The sequence below is a fragment of the Archocentrus centrarchus genome, chromosome 4 (assembly GCF_007364275.1).
Source record: "Archocentrus centrarchus isolate MPI-CPG fArcCen1 chromosome 4, fArcCen1, whole genome shotgun sequence".
Lineage (NCBI taxonomy): Eukaryota > Metazoa > Chordata > Actinopteri > Cichliformes > Cichlidae > Archocentrus > Archocentrus centrarchus.
This window is the reverse complement of record NC_044349.1, coordinates 32824399-32845479: the sequence shown is the minus strand read 5'-3', so window position 1 is coordinate 32845479 and position 21081 is coordinate 32824399. Positions and strand designations below refer to the sequence as shown.

Below are 21081 nucleotides of genomic sequence, written 5' to 3'. Positions count from 1 at the left end.
AATGGGAGGCAGAGTCCTCGGACATCTGGCCTTTCTACTATGGAACCAGCTCCCAGATTGGATTTGGGAGACAGACTCTGCTTTTAAAATTAAGCTTAAAACTTTCCTTTTTTGTTTAAGAATGTTGTTAGAGCTGATCAAGTAACCAGAACCATTCTTTAGTTATGCTGCAGTCAGCCTAGAATGCTGGGGGGTTTCCCATGATATACTGAGCATTTTTCTTCACTTATCTTTTTTCATCTGTGTGTTTATACACCATTACTGTACTATATATATATATATATATATATATATATATATATATATAGGGCATATTCAACACCTATGCCCTGCCAGTTGTCAGATACCCTGCTGGGATAATAAGCTGGCCAAAGGAGGAAATGGAAGCCACTGATGTTAAGACAAGAAAGCTCCTTACCATGCATGGAGGGTTTCACCCCAAATCCAGCACCCTGATACTGTACCCTAAGCAGAAGAAAGTTGGCCAAGGGCTAGTGTCAGAACCACTGTCCTAGATGAAACAACAAAGATCCATGAATACATCAGGAAGATGGTCACAAAGGATCATGTGCTTAGTGAGTACCTCAGGCAGCAGAAACCTGAGGATGAAGAACAGGAACCATCATGGAAGGACAGGCCTCTGCACGGCATGTACCACCGGCAGATAGAAGAAGTGGCTGACATAGAGAAATCCTACCAATGGCTGGACAAGGCTGGACTGACAGACAGCACAGAGGCACTAATCATGGCAGCACAAGAACAAGCTCTGAGTAGAAGATCAATAGAGGCTGGGGTGTACCACACCAGGCAAGACCCCAGGTGCAGGCTGTGCAGAGATGCCCCTGAGACAATCCAGCACATAACAGCAGGGTGCAAGATGCTAGCAGGCAGGGCATACATGGAACATCATAACATAGTATACAAGAACATCTGTGCTGAGTATGACCTGGAAGTGCCGAGGTCAAAATGGGACAAATGCCAGGCTGTTGCTTGCCTAAAGGAGAAGATTTGACTCATCAAATCTAAACCTGAAGTCTTATTTTGTGTTGCTGGTGTTGTTTGCTTAAAGCCCCCCCCCCCCACACACACACACACACACACACACACACACACACACACACAAAATAAAAATCTTGTAAAACAGGATCAAGCAGCTAAAATAAATTAGAAAAGGCTACATTTCTGTGTATACATTATTGAAATAATAAATTATCATTATGAAACAGCAAATAGTGACTTTAGCAATGGCATATTATGGGTCAAAGCATGTTTTCATGTATTATTTTACAGATTGCCAGGTTTGCTACATTCCTCTTTCTCTTCATTCTCTAGAAAATTCAACACACTGATCCAGGCTCAGGCCAAAGAGCTGTCTCACCTCCGTCAGCGGCTACGAGAAGGTCAGGGTGTGTGCAGCATCCTCACGCAGCATCTAGGAGACACTACCAAGGCCTTCGAGGAGCTGCTTAGAGCCAACGACATCGACTACTACATGGGCCAGAGCTTCAGGGATCAGCTGGCTCAGAGCAGTGCTCTGGCACAGAGAGTTAGTGCCAAAATTGGCGGACGTGAGTCATTTGTTTTTATTTCATTATACGGCTTTAAATTCAGACCAGATGTGGAGTCTCAGAAAGGACAAATGACACCTTGGATGATGAATGACATTAATGTTCCTTCTTTGTTTTCAAACAGGAGACTGTTCTGAAAATCCAGATAAGACAGAGCTGCTTGCCATCCGGTCAGTGCTCATTAAACTCAGCAATGTCTGCATTTGTGTGTGTGTGTGTGTATTTTGTTTGTTGAGTTTATGAAATGGAGTTGAGTCCTGCATAATCGCAGGCTCGACATTAGTCACTGGAAAGTATTGCTGTGTGACTCCTGGATTGTCTGTGATAAATGATTATCTCATTGGCTAGTTAATGACACAGTGAACTGATAACTGGATGTGTGCTGGAAAGACATCCAGGACACAAATGCATGTCTTTTCTTACTTAGCTGTCAATACGCCTTCAGAATGTCAAAATAATTAGTAATTATACTAAGTATTGAGACAAAGTTTCTTTTTTTTTTGTGAATGATAAACTGCACTTATCCCATAAACAGCTTTTTTTTTCTTCTTTTTTGGAAATTAACAACATGAGAGTTAAACTGAAAGCAAATCATTTATTTGCTTTTTTTATTTATTTGCTTGATATTGCTACTGATTGCAGCAATATCAAGAAAGGCAAAAACACAAAATACAAAAGGGGTAACTTAAGAAACTAAACCACTGAAACACTGGGGTGCTCTGACAAAAGACAAGGGAAGACAGCACGCAGAGAAGGGCAGTCCAAGAAGTGGAGACAGCTCAGGCGACAGCTGAACTAAATCACAGAAGATGAGGAAGCAAAAGTAAAAGCAAAGCACAAGGAACACTAACTCTCAAAGTAAAGCAGGAAGTGCAATAACTAAGAGACAGACACAAGAATGAACTTTACACAGTAGACTCGACACAAACAGATGGAACACTGAGGGATAATCATTATTTAATCATAACATTAAATAAACCAGGAATTAAATAGAACATTTAAATAAACAAAACTTGAAAAGTCCAAAAACTCACAAACCCTGGAACAAACAACCTAGTACCACAACAGTGAGTTCATTTGTGTTTGATAAATAAATCACATCACTGACTAAAAGCCAACCAAAAACTCCTCACAGAATATGTTTGGTTTTTCTAAGAGATTAAAATGAGGTACTAAATAATGGATTTAAATCAAAGATTGAAAATGGGTTACATGTGCTAAAACTTTTCTCTTTGTGACTAGTATACATTTATTATTATATTATATATTATTTTTATTCTGGGACTCTACTGGAGTAGCTTTGCATGACTTACAGTTCAAAATAATCTTTATGTACTTTATACTGGACCTTTATACTTATATAAGTCCTGTTAGCTTCCTTCACCCACCCTTTAAGTCAACTTTCTTCTGATTAACTGCCTCTTGCAAAAAGAAGGTTTGGACAGCCGATTGGTGGGGCTGCTGTGCACAAAGCCAGGGCTGAGTGGCCATATCAGGGATACCTGCTCTACTGATATCAACAAGAGCTGAGAGAAGAAAAAAACTGGGTTTCGAGTTGGAGATTTTTACTGTCAAGGATTGCTTCAACTGACCTCATTAAACTTTAGCCATGTTTAATAAAAAATAATGAAAAGCATGATAAATCCCCTTTAACTTTTTAATCTAAATTATTATTAATTTATGAAATTACACATATGCAACATAAACACTTTGCAAGAGACTGTGCAGCTTACACTAGCACTTAATTGTAATTGGACTTGCCTCCTTTAATATTTGTATGACATAGCCCTTAAATTTTTAAGGTTTTTGTTCTGTTAGTTCCCCACTAATTGCTGTATTCTAACAATAGTTACTTATTCAGGGTTCCCAATAAATGTATTTACAGTATTTTACAGGATAAAGTTAAATTACCCTACAATATCAGATTTTCACTTTGCAATGACCTGGATTGGGCAGTCCACCCTTTTCCAGCTGAGGACCATGGCCTCAGACTTGGAGGTGCTGATTCACACTCAGCTGTAAACCACTCCAGTACGAGCTAGAGGCCACCACCTGATGAAGCCAACAGGACCACATCATCTGCAAAATAAGAGATGAGATTCTGAGGCTACCAAGGCAGAAACCTTGGTTGCTTAGCTGAGCCAAGGAATTGTGTCCATAAAAATTATGAACAGAATCAGTGGCAAAGGGTAGACCTGGCAGAGTCCGAAATCCAGTGGGAACAGTAATGTGGACCAAGCTTTTGTAACGGTTGTACAGGAACCAAATGACTTGTAGCAATGGGCCAAACACAGGGACATGGTCGAATGCCTTCTCCAAGTCCACAAAAAACATGTAGACTAGTTGGGCAAACTCCCACAGACCCTCAAATAACCTTGAGAGGATAAAGAGCTGGTACAGTTTTCTGTGACCAGGATAAAAACTAAGGTTTGATTAACAGATGAACTCTCCTTTCCAGTACACTGGCATAGACCTTCCCACAGAGGCTGAGGAGAGTGGTCCCCCTATAGATGGAGCACACCCTCCAGTCCCCCTTCTCAAAGATAAGAACCACCACTCCAGTGCCAATTCAGAGGCACCACCCCAAATCTGCACATGACAGTGCAGAAGACGTGTCAGTGGGATTAATGAGGTCCTTAAAGTATTCCTTCCATCGCCCAACTATATCCTCAGTTGAAGCCAGCAGCACCTCACCCCCACTACATGAGTAGAGCACCGCTTTCTCATTCTGAGTCGCCTGACAATTTCCCCAAATCACTTTGAGGCAGACCAAAAGTCTTTTCCTATGGCCTCACCAAACTCCTTGTACACCCCAGTACTTGCTTCAGCTACCGCCTGAGCCGCATTCTGCCTGACCTGTCAGTACCCATCAGCTGCCTCCGAAGTCTCAAAGGCTAGCCAAGCTCGACAGGACCCTTTTTTCAGCTTGATGAATCCCTTCACCTCTGATGTCCACCATCAGGCACCAACGATCTTGCAGGCGCAGCTGCTTGCAGTAGCCACAGCAATGGAGGTGCAGAACATGGTCCATTAAGATTCAGTGTTCCCAGCCTCCCTCAGAATGCTGTTGAAATTCTGCTGGAGGTGAGAGTTGAAGATCTCATGGACTGGGGCCTCTGCCAGTACCCTCACTATATGTTTAGGTGTACCAGGCCTGTCCATCTGGTCCAACTCAACACCAAGTGGTGATCAGTTGAAAGCTCAGCTCCTCTCTCTTGTATGTTCTGTTTAAAGAACATACAGCTGCAGATCTGATGAAATGATTACTAAATGAACCATCAACCTGTGACCTAGGATGTCCCGGTGCCACGTGCATTTTAGGACATTCTTATGTTCAAACATAGTGTCCATTATGGGCAAACTGTGAGTTTCACAGTGGTCCAATAACAGAACAGCACTCAGGTTCCGATCAGGCAGGCTGTTTTTCCCAATCATGCCCAACCAGGTCTCACTGTCATTGTCCACATGAAAGTTGAAGTCTCCCAGTAGGACATCCAGGTCACCAACCAGTCACAAGCATACTCAAGCACCCCACTCAGTGACTCCAAGAAGGATGGGTACTCTGAACTGAAATGCTTATGGTATGTTAGTTGTTTAATATTATCAATATTTGTCTTTCTCAAACTACAGTAGCAACATGTCTTTAGGACACCACGAGACTTCACAGCATCCTCTGCTCAGATGTGGATGGGGGCTAAAATTGTTTGTTTTGCATACCAGCTAAACTAAGACACTGAATCAGGGTCAGTGTGAGAGAGAGGATCATTTTGATTGGTAAAATGCAAAGTGTCCAAAAATTAAGATACTTAAGATAAGATAAGATACTTAAGATAAAATTAAGAAAATTAAGATAAGAGGTTTGATCTAAATCAACTCAAGCACCTTTTCCTTCATTATGTTGGAAAAAATCAAAAAGTAAAAAACAAAAACCTTTCATACTAGCAGATATCAGACAAGATGTACCGATACCAGTATATCAGTGAAAGGCCAATATCATTATATCGCTTACCTTTAGTTCTGTTTGGCTTTGAAGAGATGGAGAGGAAACATGATGCGCCAACCAAAAGGACAAAAGTTGGATCAGGACAAAAAGACTCCTACAATTAAAAAACCCAAGCCCAACCCAACCGTAGCGTCAGACCAAAACCTTAATGGCAGATACAGTCTTAAAAGAAAGGGGAACATCTAGTGCTTAATGTTGTAAAAGGTGAGTGAATATTGGGTGGACAGTTATTGAGCAGGCAAAACATCACTGATCATACTGCTCTATGTCTGCTGGGTGTGTGAAGTCTATGGTTAGTTAACATGTCAACCCTGTTAAATGGTGACAATCACATATTTCTGATAGCTATTAGTAGCTGGCCAAATATGTTAATGCAGTTTCAGACTGTAATTATTAATGTATAGAATTTTGCAGACATAATTAATCATGTTAAAGAAGACATTAATGAAATTACAGTAAAAAAAAAAAAAAAACAATTTATAACTGTGCAAATTGTTTAATTTTATCTGTTGAGGCTCAGCTTATCTGTATACCCACCCGAAAACACTGTGCTGTTGTTCCAAAAATCAATTTTTAAAATCCTACTTCCACAGACGAGTGCACGATTCATGAGTGAAAGTAAAAATCTTTAGTATTTCTTCATTAGAAAGTTGTTTAGTACAAAGAATTTGCAAATCACAGCCTCCTGATTACAGTCTCTCCAATGCCATTCAATGTATCATCACAGTTTTATAAAATCTTAAACTCAAACATGGCTCATTTAGGTAACAGCAAAAAGCACAGATTTTTTTTTGGTGCTCATTTCTTCTGGTTGAGTGATGAATGTCCTGGATGTTCAGTCACTTGTAACACAACACCAAATTCTGTTTCATAACATAGCTCTTTGATTTTCATACAGGAGTGAAATGAAAAGAATCAGATGGCTTCCTGAGAGGTCAAAAACACAGTTTATAAATCTGTTACAAGAACGGTTATTGATCATTTAAAAGTATGAACACTTACATGATTTTCAGGAAATTACCTTAAATACACTAAAACACTGATGTGGTCCTTTAAACTCAACCACTCCTGTTGGATAAAAGTGAGTACTGGGTCAAACCTCAATAAACAAACAGTGCTCTATGAATAATTAGAGCTCTCCCTCAGAGAGACACAAACAGGGGGAGGCCTGCAGTAATCTACCATCGTGTTATTGCAGTGCAGATGGCTGACCAGATGTGAAGGAGAATTAGAGAGTGTGTTTTTCTGTGACAGAAATTTCCCTCTGATTATGAGTGTACATACAGTGTGTATGGGGTTGTTTTAAACTGTTGAGTTGTGTGGTCTATTATGTGTGTCCATTTGTAAATGCATGAATAATCAGGTACAGATTTGCCTTGCAAGATATAATAATAATAATAGTAATAATAATAACACATGAGACTTGTGAAAATTCTGTTGTTTACCTTTCATTTGCTTTATTTGATAGAAGCACAATGCTGCGGGTGTCCAGAATCATTTTCATAGAATATGTGATAAACTCAAAATTCATTAAATTCATACAGTCTCTATTGTAGCAACTAAAGTAGGATTATTTTTCAAACACTCAAAGCTTTGGTCCATGCATACATCCATGAGCACCCATGACCCTGATGCCATCGTTGTCATTCTTTTTTTTTTCTGCATTAGTGCATCAGCATGGAGAACAAACCATTCACTTGCTGTGCAGAAAGATATCAACATGTAAATATACCAAATCTAAAGACAACAGACAAGATTTTCAGTACTGGAAGTGCTGTGGTTTTTATTTGTAGTATTAACCAATCATGTTTGAATAGGCTTTGGTGGCCTGCACATAAATAGCCTGTGTTAAGTGCAGTAGAGTGAACACATCTACTGAAATGCAATCTGAAAACTACTGATTATTGCCTGATGACTAATTAGCTTTTTAAATTGATCTAGATTTGTGAACACTGACCTGCACTGTAGAAACTGTAAAACTATATTAAGAGTGTTTCACAGCAAAATCACAATTTAAAATTAACTATATAAATATTAAGTCTTCCAACTAATTATATTTAACATTCCTGAAACCAAATTTTATGTGAGTTGTCCATGTTAGCTGGAAGGTAGAAGTTCTGTTTTGCTGCATATTAGAATCTCTGTTTTCTGCCAGGGTTCCAAGATGGCACTAGTGCATATTTTACAAGTACTTATGCAAATGGTTACTGTAAGGTTCTTAACATGCACTTGGGGTTGTTTTCTGAGAGAGCACAGTCTCTAAAATAACATGGATAACAGGGCAAATATACAGTACATAACACGAGTGACTGCACCGATGGTGTAATACTGCTTAGGCTTTTTGCTGCATTTGGCTCAGGGCATGGCCTCTAATCAGGTTAAGTTATTAAGACCTCAAATGGGGCTGGAAATAGGTCAAGAGGAGCTAAACACACACACACACACACACAGGGAGAGAGAGAGAAAACGTGAGAGATGAAGCCCGACAGAGAGAGCATCACTTTGCTTCAGTGTATCAGGAGCAGCGCGTGACACTGAGCATCCAGCAGAGCACCGATTTCTGTTATGTAAGATTTATTCATCATAAACCTGGATTTTTTATATTTGTGGACAGACAGAGCATAATGCAATTATGGACATAAGGCTGGACAAAAGAGATTTTTTTTTTTCTCAGCCTGAAGCTTTTCAGTTCTGTTGCAGGACACTTTTTTTTACATTTTTAAACCTTGGAAAGAAAAACATTTTCATTTTATAGTTCCATTTTTGCATCTAAAATGGAACTTGTATGTTTTTATGGATGGACTGGTGTGGCCAGGAAATATACAAGCAAGCTGAAGTAAGAAGAAGCGCTGCTTTGTGGGTGATCTTTCATTCAGCTTCTGTTTCTTTCTGGTGGTTGGTGGAGCATGAACATACAAGCCTCCGGGATCTGGACATTCATTTATATGCACATCCCTGTTTCCCTCTTCGTGTTACTCTTTCGTCACTACATCTCTGCCTCAGGCCTGCTGCTGCTGCCACTGTGTGTTTGCTGGTGGAGTGAGAGATTGTTTCCAGAGTAGTAATAAGAGGTTTTCCTTTGAGGGCATTATGACCAATGGCAGCATGACCAAGAGCACAAATGAAAGTTTCTTCAGGCATTGCATCAATTCAGTTTCTTCATCTTCAGCACAGAGGGGTAAAATTCTGAAGCCATGCATCTATTTTAGATGTATTTAATTTCAGTTTGTTGATCATGCTAGCTGCTGTTCTTTGTTCTTTCACCAAATCATTGGACTCATCTATTCTGGTTGATTTAGAACTTTTGAAAGCCAGTGAATGCATAAATCTCCTGCGTGAAACTGCATTTTTCTGGTTTCTGGCATCTTTGCTCTCTTAATGCCAGTATTTGTGGATATTTGCCTTAGATTCTGATCGAGGAACTGTTTGGGTTGCCGTAGACAGAATCCATACAATCGCAGGATCTGTGTGTGAAAAGGCCCACACCCCACCCTGGGAAGCCCAAACCTAATCTGGATTTTCTGTGCTCTTCACCTGATCACCCACACATTCTGTTGTCCCTCCATTCCTTTATCCCTCGATTATGCCCTGCCAGCCTACTGTACCTGCTGTTACACACATTTTGGGAACCTCGGCCTCTATGCTACTGAACCACGCTCCGTTACCTCTGGAGATACAACAGAGAGGAAGAAACTGCAGCAGAGTTCAGTAGAAACTAGACAGACACTTGACACTTATGGCCACTCATTAGCCAGGTGGAGAGCCATAAGAGCAGAGGGAAACTGAGGGTGGGTGATGGCTCCTCTTTGGAAAGTTATGCTGTCTAAAAGCAGCCCACTGTACAGAGACTCTCTGTTCTCTTTCTCACTGTGGGAGTGGAAAGCTCAGGAGAGAGAGCTGTTGCTGCTGAAGAAACACACCGACAGGGAGAGGAGAGCAATGCTCACACAGCTCGACAAGTAAGACAGCAAAAAAAAAAAAAAAGAAGCATTTTATCACTTTGAATCAATGTAACCAGCTGCTATACCTGCAGTTACAGTCTCATGTTTGTGCATTAACTACAGGATCAGAGCATCTAGCTTTTCTTAGATCAAATGTTCTAAGTGGGGGAAACTGCTAGACTAGTTCTATCATAAATAAAAGCCTTGACCCATACAGCTCTGTTATACTGTGAAAGTCATTTTACTAGCATGGTTTGGATCCATTTGTCTCCTTAGAGGGACGGGTCCCTGCACATCAATTTGTGGAAACATTTTTTACTATTAAATGCTATGGCCTTCACAATCACCAGAACTCATTCCAGATGATCACCTTTGAGAGATGTTGACCAGTGTGTTACTGTAGATATTGTCGTTCACCACCATCATCAAAACACCAGACGAGTGAGTAACTTTTGGAAGTTTTCCCATTCGTCCAGCAGAGTTCCACAGACTTGGAAAATCGTGCCAAGATGCACTGAAGCTGTTCTGACAGCAGTCTTTCAGCACCTTACTAATCCACTTGGTTCATTATTTCATTAACTTTTCTGTAGTTTAGTAAGGACTAACACAAACAGGAAGGCCAAAAGGGCAAGTTGTGGTTAATGAGAACTAATATGCATAATGTATTTCTTTTATTAACAGCAGCATTTTTAGCATTGCTCTTGTGCTATAGAGCAGATTTGCCAGACAGGGCTCGTATAAACAGCTTTTGGTCTCTGTGCATGCACAAGTTAATCTAGTGATTCTCAAACTGTAGGGCAGACCCCCCCCCCCCCCCCCCCCCCCCCCCCAAAAAAAAGGCAGTGAAAATGCAGTGAACGTGCAATGAAGTTGAATTAATTAGACTGATGTAGAAAAAATTTAGGAGCTTTTGATAAAGAGTTTGTTCGTGCTGTTGTGCTGAACTTTATTTCACTAAAAATGAACTTACACCCTTGTTTATTAGTTGCTGTCCTTATCATCATTAATGACTAACTGTGGGAGGAGTGAACGTCTACTCCGGACAGTGGGCTTCCCAGAAAAGATTTTAGAACTCACTAATTGATGTGCTTTATGGGAGTGATTTTTTTTATTATTATTATTATATTAGATAACGTCAGATTAACTGTTTTCCCCTGATTCCAGTCTTTGGACAGAGTTAACCATGCTGTCTCACTCCAGCGTTGCAGCATTTAATTTGCTTTAAATGTTGAGATGCATGTTCCAAACATGCATCTCAACATTTAAAGCAAATTAATGAGGTAGGTTGAAAACCTATAGAAGAGAAACACAAATTCACATTAAAATACCTCCTGATAAACAAAAAAGCAAAGTCATCATTATTTAACACATACTTGTAATTAATATTTATACATTTTTTACCCAAGAATGTTCATGATTTCATCCTTACTGTTTTTAAAGATTTCAGAACTTAATCAGATCCATTTATTCAAAAGTTTAAACTAATGGGTTTCACATTAAAGCAAGCATGTATGTCAGTTACTTAACTCGCCCAAACAGCTTTCAACACAGTCAGATCAAGTGGAGCAATTATTCATTCAAAGGAAATTGTATAAATGAAACTAAACATGCCACACTTCAAATCATATTTACCAGAGTTCGGCAGTGAACAACAAAACAAATCCACACCTACCAGTGGCGTCTCCGGGTCTCCTAGAACACTGACACAGAGCTCTCCTCTCTGCTGCTACATTCTGCCATGATGGCTAGACAAAGAAACTTGCACACCTGATTCCGGAGGGTTAAATCACTTCCCCATCTGCCTAGGCCTGAGGCCTATAAGCTCATACTAAGCCATTCATTCTATTTCAAACTATAAATTAATAAATATATAACGTGGATAAATAGCAGAATGATTTTTTTTTTTTAACAACTTAACACCCACTGATCCAGGAATAGTTACTGTTTGGTTCTAGTTCAGGTATATATGTGTATACAGTGTTGTGAAAAAGTATTTGCCCTCTTCCTGATTTTTTTTTTTTCCCCGCACATGTATTGGGTCATCAAATGTTAATATTAGATAAAGATAACCCAAATAAATACAAAATACAGTTTTAAAATCATGATTTCATTTGTTAAAGGAAAAAAGCTATCCAAACCTACCTGGCCCTATGTGAAAAAGTAATTGGTGCCTAAACTTCATAACTGCTTTTGCCACACTTGGCAGCAAGAACGGCAATCAAGCATTTGTAATAACTCGCAATAACTCAGATTACTGTGGAGGAATTTTGGCCCACTCGTCTTTGTAGAATTGTTTTAATTCAGCCACATTGGAGGATTGTTTAGGGTAATTCCAAAGCACCTCAATTGGATTTATGTCCAGAATTTGACTGGGCCACTCCAAAACCTTCATTGCTTTTTTCTTCTTTTTTTTTGAGCAATTCAGAGGTGGACATGCTGGTGTGTTTCAGACCATTGCCCTGCAGTGTAACCAAAGTGTGTTTGAGCTTCAGAGCACAAACTGATGGCTGGACATTCTTCTTTGTGATTTTCTGATAGAGAACAGAATTCATGGTTCCATCAGTTACAGCAAGTTATCAAGGTCCTGGAGCAGTAAAGCAGCCCCAGACCATCACACCACCATCATGTTTGTCACTTGGTGTTATCTTTTTATGAATTGCTTTGTTAGATTTGCACCAGATGTAATGGGATGCAAATTTTCCAAAAACTTCAACTTCTATCTTGATAGTCCACAGAATAATTTCCCAAAAGTCTTGGGGACATTCAAGATATTTTTTGGCAAATGTAAGATGAGCCTGTGTGTTCTTTTTAGTCAGCAGTGTTTTTCACCTTGGAACTTTCCCATTTTTCCAAGTCCCTTTTTCATTGCTGACTCATGAACACTGGCCTTAACTGAGACAAGTGAGGCCCATAGTCCTTTAGATGATGTTCTGGGGTTTTGTTAGGACCTCCTGGCTAAGTCATTAATGCACTCTTTGAGTAATATTGGTTGGCCAGCCACTCCTCAGAAGGCTTACCACTGATACAAGTTTTCTCCATTTGTAGTTAATGGCTCTCACTATGGGTCTGGAGTCCCAAAGCCATAGTAACCAATTCCAGACTGCTAGATGTTAATGTTTACATTTGTTTTACATTATTTATTTCTGTTCTGAATTTCTTTAGGTCATGGTAAAGTGTTACTTTTTGAGAGCTTTTAGGCTGCTTCCCTTTGTCAGGCAGATTCTATTTAAGTGAAAGAAAGGGGTGCAAAGACTTTTTCACAGTACCGTGTGTCTTATGTAGCAAAGCATATATTCTTCAGAAACACAGATGATGTGAGCAATAAATGCATAGATATGCATTACTGTGTTGTAAAGGCAAAGCTTCTGACAGTGAGCAGCTACTGGCTGTAAGTGCACTTGTATGGAAATGAAAAGGAGAATAGTAAATATTTAATATTATAAGACGTATGTATCATGCTGTGATTTCTGCATTGAAAGTTTTTTTCACTTTTTTGTTTTTTACACTAAAGAGTTTTTACTTAATTCCTAATTTTCATGATTAAATTCTGTAAATCACAAGGGACATGCAACACATAAACAGGTCCTACCGTATTTTTTCTGTCTATTCAGTTGGACAGCTACAACCTAGCAGAAGTTATGATTGTAGATGTGGTAGCTATACTCTCACTGCATTTTACAGCATCGATTAACAGTAAGTAAGAAAGCAACAGACACATGGGAGGTGCATTTATTAGATATAGCAGATGTGTAATCAACAGGAGATCACACAAACAGCAGATTCAGTAAAAGCACATCATGTCAATTCAGTACGTGTAGACTGCCTTTGCATGAGGTGTTGTAGATGTTATAAACTGTGTCAGAGACAGAGTCATTCATGGCTGCAGCTACAATCACTGCATGGACCAGCATTTCCCCAGTGTTTGTAGTCATAATAACAGCTACAGGCTCCATAAACTTTAATGTAACTTTTGGTAGGAGCGCTAACTAACAAAAGCAAAGTATAACCAGACACAATGTGGCTCGATTTAAAGAAAATACCAGAATCACAGTAAGAGAAATCAGAATATTTCAAAAGAATGCAAAATTTGCCCAGAAAAAAATTTCAGTAACATTGTATTTCACATGTCATGTGTTTGGAGCAAAACCAGAAGTAAAAACACAGATTTTGTGGTAGTTGTAAACATGTTTGAAAAGTACTGGAGACTGAATTAAATTAATGTTCTTGCAGGTCTGCATGTCACCACATGTAAACGTGGAAGTGTTTGTGTGTGTTGTGTGTATGAGCCTGTCATTAACTTAGATGATCATCAATTTGATGAGCAACTTGTGTCATTAGTTGTGAGTGTATTGTGGTCTTGTAAAAAAGGCTGATGGGAGTATTGTCATCACCCCGCCGGGTGGGTGGGCAGCCAACTTTCAACTATGTGAACACAATAACAATGAACAATGGATGCCACAGATGCACCTACTAAAAATCTTGAACAAGTTTGAATCTCGGCAACCTTGACCTCAAGGTCAGAGGTCAAGTTTTCTAAAAATCTTGTGAACACAATAACTCAATTACGACATCACCTAGGATTTTCAAATTGATACCATACGTGCATCTACTAAAAATCTTGGATGAATTCAAATCATTGCGACCCTGACCTTAGTGAATGAAGTCACTAAGGTTCATGTGCACCCCATTAAGATCTACTGAGACCCGCTAACTATGTATTCCAGAATTTGTGCTTCCTGGGGATTTGTGCCACCTACAGATTCTACTGCTGAGGGGTAGCTCTAGGAGCTGGCAATATTTTTCTTCATTTGTTTGTTCTATGCCAATCTGCACCTTACACATGTGATCTGATGTAGTGTCATGTATATGTTAATAACCAAGAGGCTTCCCCAAAGCAACATGATGTAGTATTTTTTGTGTATGTATGTGTGTGTGTGTGTCTTAATGATTTTCACGTGTCTGGTTTACCGCAGTTCATCTGTCTTTTATTGTTATTGTCTACCCAGGGACAACAGACAACAGAGGAAGATTAGCTTTTAGCTATATCTGGTACAATAAATATATTGTGAGTTGTCCATGATAAATAAACAAAAATTTGTATTTCTTTTTTTTGTGTGTGTGTGTGTGTGTGTGTGTGTGTGTGTGTGTGTGTGTGTGTGTGTGTGTGTGTGTGTGTGTGTGTGTGTGTGTGTGTGTGTGTGTGTGCGTACAGGCTCAGTAAGGAGCTGCAGCAGAAGGACAAGGTCATTGAGTCTCTCCGTGCCAGACTAAACCTTCGTCACCATCACCATCATCCTCCTCATTCTGAGACTCCCTGCAGCAGCCATGCCCTCTCTGACACCACAGATCAATCAGATCGCATCTCTTATGTATCTGACGAGCATGGATCCACAATTGAGGACCTGGAGTTGTGCTCCGATGTGGATGCTGCCAGTGAGCTTGGCCAGGATGAATCACAGACTTCTACCAGAGTGAACACGGGTGAGTGTTTTTCATTTTTTTAACCACCAAATCTAATCATGTGCAAATGTTACTCAAATATATAAGGAAATGGTGCAATTATTGGTCTGCTTGTAGTTTGAGATACTATTTACAGTAATGGTCTTGAAAGTGCATGTATAAAGAAAATGACCAAGCTTCTCCCTGAAATCCTACACTGCACTTTGACACATGATCTCTGCAGAATCAGCTCTTTTTTGTCCACCACAAGTACAGTGAACGTATCAGTGTTTGGCAGTGAATGTCTTTTCATTTCCAGATTGTCACTCTCCTCATGGCACAGTGTCACGCCATCCATCAATCCCTCCATCTATCACCTCATCTCACAGAACCCAATCCTGCCACAGCTGCTCCAGCATGCAATGCCCCAGCTCACCACACACAGGCATGCAGAGTGGGACAGGTAAGAAGGAGCTCTAAGAAATGTCTTTCACTTTGTTCCACTGAGCTGATGCTTTGTGTAGACCGAACCTGCTCCTGCCTGTATCGCTCTTTAATCTTTGCTTTTTTTTGTGTCTGGTCATCATATTACCTTCACCTTCTTTTCTTCCAACTCCTGTCTCAGTCTTCAGCCCTACTCCCTGTCGCACCTCCCCCTCTTCCTCCACCCAGAAGACACCCTTGCCCTTCCATCCTCACCCTTCCAACCTGCGAACCTGTCAGCAAAGCAGTGGGGGGGTGGGTTTCTCCCTGACTGAGGTCCACCAGGAGCTGCAGATGTTACAAAGGCAGCTGGGAGACAGAGCCAGTGCGTCAGTTCTCCTGTCTATGCATGTCTTTGTGTGCCTCAGTTTAAAACTTAACAAATTTGAGTGTGCAACCAAGAACTCATTCCTTCCAAAATCAAACAGCTGCTGGTGAAGTAACAAAATCTTTTCTGTATTCAGTCTGCAAAAAGTGGAATAATTACTCGGAAACTACTCAACAGTTGTTGAATATCTCAACATTACTTTAAGGAATTCAGCAATTTATTAGTCATTGTCTGTGAATGCCAGCAGGTTTTTCCTGAAGTTGAACCTCTTCATCAGTCAAGAATAACAGGAAATATATTTAAGAGGACTTGTGGTATACTAAGGTGCAGTTCACCAATGCCAATTAAAAGTGAGTCATTAATGGTGATAATAATGACATTTTCAGCAACCAGTCTTTCACTGTGAAAAGAGTCTGTGTCACTTCTGTTCTAAAAGAGTCTGTAACATGACTAACATTATGATGGTGAATGGTCATGAACATGGAAGGGTGTACTTAGGCTCCAGCAGGTTTACTGACCTCCAGAATCCATCGTGGTCGACCAGATAAAATGTTCTTATGCATTTTGGTATTTTTTCAGCTCTTGAACTGTTGTGAGAAGTGGGGCTTCAAATGTTTCAATGCACTTAATCTTGGCTGAGGCTTTTTCCACACACTAGGCTGTGATTGCACTTTTCTTGTTAGTGATATGTCAAATGGCTTCTCACATCTGATGGTAAATGGACTGGTTCTTATATAGCACTTATATAACCACCCCCTGATGTATTTTTTCTGCTAATTGTTTTGCATTTGGTAGTTTACTTTGAAGTCTGGTCCTTTCTTGCAACAGGAAAATCAAAATTCACCTATACGTCAGCCTTAAAAGTGACGATGGCGCATTAATGATATGTCATCACAGTCCCATTACTATCTACCGTGATATAATGAAAGTACATATATTATTACATCCATAACTTAAAAAAAAATTTCAGTGAAATTTTATTTAGAGGCAAAGGATATGATGTGCTGTGAATGAGATTGTGCTGTTTGTGTTCTAAAAGATATGTGTTTGTTAGATATAACAAATTATCATCAGCATTTAGGATGATTTCATCATGATGTAATATGGTTGCAAGGCCTGAATTGCTGGCATTTTGTCTAACAGATAAGTGAGAAAACGGTGTGTCATAATAATGAAGAGAATCGTATAATTAGAGCACATAACACATACAAACACATGTACTAATGTTTACTTCAAGTCATTGTATTAATAAACTGTAGACATGCCTCTATATTTGTCTCTATAGTGTACTGTACAAATACATATATAAGCCATACATAAGATGGCTTCATATAGTGCTGAGCAGAGAGAGCGCTGACCCAGCTTTAATAATCCATATCTTCCCAGCTGCCTTTGTCTCTTCCTGTTCACTGTCATCCCTTTGCCTTTATCTTTAGCATACTGTACTTGCTTACTTATTAAGTAACTGTTCTGCACTTGATGCTTAATGAAGCCAGAGTCTCCAGCTGGAGGGGGATTTAAAAGATTGATTAGAATTGGGGCTTTCAGAAAACCCAAACCAGACAGACTTCATTTGGGCGATTAACAGACTCTCTCCCAACGCCAGGAGAAACCCCTTCATCTTTCTTTTGGTCTCTCCAAAACAAACACAAAAAATGGACAGTGTATTTACACAAAATATTCGCTTTCAGGTTTTCCTTTATTCATCAGTGTTTTATTTATTTGTTTTTTTAAATGTTCTCATCCTCTGCAGGGATTTCGACTCCTCAAGCCAAACCTCTTCAGGGTTTCCCATTTGTCCACCAGCAGCCAGACGCCTTTGGCTTCCTGCCTCTCTCCTATCAAGGATTCCAGCCTTCTCCTTTCAGCAGTGCTGCTAGCAACAGTAGTCTGGATGCCAACTTGGCAATGAAAGCTGGGGCCAGCCTCCTGGAGAGCAGTGTACTATGGGATAAAGCCTATGGAACTCGAGCAGGGAGAGTTGGAGCTGACTTGTCATCAGGATCCTCAGGGTACCAGTCAGGCACCAGCCACACAGGTAGAAACACAAATAAAAGCTTTAATGTGGCTGATGGTTTCCTTGATTAATGATACTTATTGTAAATGTTGGAAAAGTTTTGTAAATTGTAAATGCTTTGCATTGAGTTCATATATGCTGATGTTGCACAAGGGCCAGGTTGTGCTTATGTAACACCACTTTGTACCAAAATGGTGTTGTGAATCAATCTCTATTTACCCTGCCAAGGCATTAAGGACACATTCTCTTTTACAATGACAGCCTTACAAAAGGCAACGTATCTTGAGAAAATGGCTAAAAGGAAATACCAATTGTAAAATAGCCGCACACATCCAAAAATAAATGAGCACACCCACTAGTACAATGACATTACAGGTTTTGTAGTAAGTAAAAAAAAAAAGCACATTTTTTGCTAACAGAAGTATGAATTATATAAAAAGCCAAGCTCAGAATTATTCTTTCATTTTGTTGATATATTAGAGTCAAAGCCATAAAAATTCAATTCAGTTCAATTTTATTTATATTGTGCCAAATCACAACAGTCACCTCAAGGCTCTTTGTATTGTGGGTAAAGACCCTACAATAATACAGAGAAAACCCAACAGTCAAAACGACCCCCTATGAGCAAGCAGTTGGTGACAGTGGAAAGGAAAAACTTCCTTTTAACAGGAAGAAACCTCCAGCAGAACCAGGCTCAGGGAGGGGGGGTCATCTGCCGCGACTGGTTGGGGCTGAGGGGAGAGAAAGACATGCTGTGGAAGAGAGCCAGAGATTAATAACAATTAATGGTTAAACACAGAGTGGAGTATAAACAAAGTAAATAAGGTGAATGAAAAGAAACAGTGCATTATGGGAACCCCCCAACAGCCTAGGCCTATAGCAGCATAACTAAGGGATGGTTCAGGGTCACCTGATCCAGCCCTAACTATAAGCTTGATCATAAAGGAAAGTTTTAAGCCTAATCTTAAAAATAGAGAGGGTGTCTGTCTCCCGAATCCAAGCTGGAAGCTGGTTCCACAGAAGAGGCGCCTGAAAGCTGAAGGCTCTGCCTCCCATTCTACTCTTAAGTATCCTAGGAACCACAAGTAAGCCAGCAGTCTGAGAGCGAAGTGCTCTATTTGGGTGATATGGTACTATGAGGTCTTTGAGATAAGATGGTGCCTGATTATTCAAGACCTTGTATGTGAGGAGAAGAATTTTAAATTCTATTCCAGATTTAACAGGGAGCCAATGAAGAGAAGCCAATATGGGAGAAATCTGCTCTCTCTTTCTAGTCCCTGTCAGTACTCTAGCTGCAGCATTTTGGATCAGCTGAAGGCTTTTCAGGGAGCTTTTAGGACAGCCTGATAATAATGAATTACAATAGTCCAGCCTAGAAGTAATAAATGCATGAATTAGCTTTTCAGCATCACTCTGAGAAAGGATGTTTCTAATTTTAGAAATATTGCGCAAATGCAAAAAAATGGTCCTACGTATTTGTATAATATGTGCATTGAAGGACATATCCTGGTCAAAAATGACTCCAATCTTTCTCACAAGTGTTACTGGAGGCCAAAGTAATGCCATCCAGAGTAAGTATCTGATTTGACACCATAAGATTTGTGGGGCCGAGAACAAGAATTTCAGTTTTATCTGAATTTAGAAGCACGAAATTAGAGGTCATCCAGGCCTTAATATCTTTAAGACATTCCTGCAGTTTAACTAATTGATGTGTGTCATCTGGCTTCATTGATAGGTAAAGCTGAGTATCATCTCCATAACAATGAAAATGTATGCGATGCTTTCTAATAATACTGCCTAAGGGAAGCATGTATATTGTAAATAGAATTGGTCTTAGCACAGAACCCTGTGGAACTCCATAATTAACCTTAGTGTGTGAAGAAGACTCCACAAGAAGACGTGAACAAACTAAAGAGTATTAGATAGATAAGATTCAAACCACTGCAGCATCCAAAAAAAATATTTTGCTATTTTTAGAAATAAAAAGTTAAATAAATCAGGCTTTGAATAATTCTGCATATGAAGTAATTTATAGGTAAATTATATTATATCAAATATGCAACAACAATGGACAATAGTCAAAGTTTAGTCAAATGCATGTCTAAATGTGTATTTTGGACATATTCATTCCACTCATCTGAAAGAAGACAAGTTTGGAAGCAAGATCATCTCAAAAATAACAAACACATGAAACAAAGACAAAAAAAAACATGGATAGTTTCTCATGTTCAACCAGCTGTGATCAGTTACTGTTTTGACAATAAATTATCTGCTTCTGGCCTTATTAGTTTGTGAGAGTGTATGTTGATTTCACAGCAGATAATTAGGCTGTGCTTTATCATGGCTACTGCAGGTTCAGACCTGATGAAGGAGCACCTGAGAGAGATCAGGACACTGAGACAGAGACTGGAGGACTCCATCCAGACCAACGACCGTCTCCGACAGCAGCTGGAGGAGAGACTGGCCCAAACCACCCCTGAGAAAGGTAATAAACACACACACACACACACACACACACACAAGTGTGTTTTGCTATCTTTGTGGGGAATTTCCATTGACTTCCATTCATTTCTACAGCCTAAACCTTACCTTTACCCTTTTCCTAACCCTAACCATCACATACCTAACCCTAACCCTAACCTAAACTCAATTCATACCTTAGCCCTAACTCTGACCCCTGACCCAAAAGCAGGGTTTTCCCTTGTGGGGACAAGGTTCCAGTCCCCACAAGGAGCAATTGGTCCCCACAACGTAGTATATGTCAGGAAAATTGTCCCCACAAGGTATTATAAACATACGCACACACACACACACACACACACACACACACACACACACACACACACTGCTTTAGAAAGCCCAGTTGGTTGCTAGCAAGCTTACTGACTTTTAGTAAAACCTTATCTTTGGATTGTTATGAACATAAAAAAAGTTTTTTAACTATTAAAAATTATTCTATGTAGTATTAAAAGGCTTTCAGAAGGTCCTGATCTTGAATTGATGGTTACTACAGAAAGTTTAACTTAAAAGATACGGGTGCTGGACCGGTTTCATCTGTTTGTCAGCTATTTCTGACTCCTCTGTCTCCTCCAAAGGTGCTCCTACCAATATTTACATCCAGGGACTGGAATCACTCAGCCAGCTTTCCAGTGAAGTTAGATTTCTAAAGGAGGAAAACATTAGTCTGCAGAACCAGCTGAAGCAGGTCACCAAAGGTATGGTGGGATTTTTACTACCATGTCATAAGCTGAAGAGTCATCACTTTTTTAGATACTTTTGGCAACAATAAAATATGTGTAATT

General features: G+C 39.7%; 1 protein-coding gene across 1 annotated transcript in view; it reads left to right on the top strand.

The window, feature by feature from the left end:
- Positions 1 to 21081, top strand: part of pde4dip (phosphodiesterase 4D interacting protein) — a 40130-nt gene that overhangs the window by 10020 nt on the left and 9029 nt on the right. The window contains exons 13-20 of the mRNA XM_030728388.1: positions 1333 to 1568; positions 1693 to 1738; positions 14725 to 14993; positions 15271 to 15414; positions 15565 to 15759; positions 17516 to 17800; positions 20133 to 20264; positions 20875 to 20994. Of these exons, the coding sequence (XP_030584248.1) occupies positions 1333 to 1568; positions 1693 to 1738; positions 14725 to 14993; positions 15271 to 15414; positions 15565 to 15759; positions 17516 to 17800; positions 20133 to 20264; positions 20875 to 20994 (1427 nt within the window). The remainder of the gene's footprint in view (positions 1 to 1332; positions 1569 to 1692; positions 1739 to 14724; positions 14994 to 15270; positions 15415 to 15564; positions 15760 to 17515; positions 17801 to 20132; positions 20265 to 20874; positions 20995 to 21081) is intronic.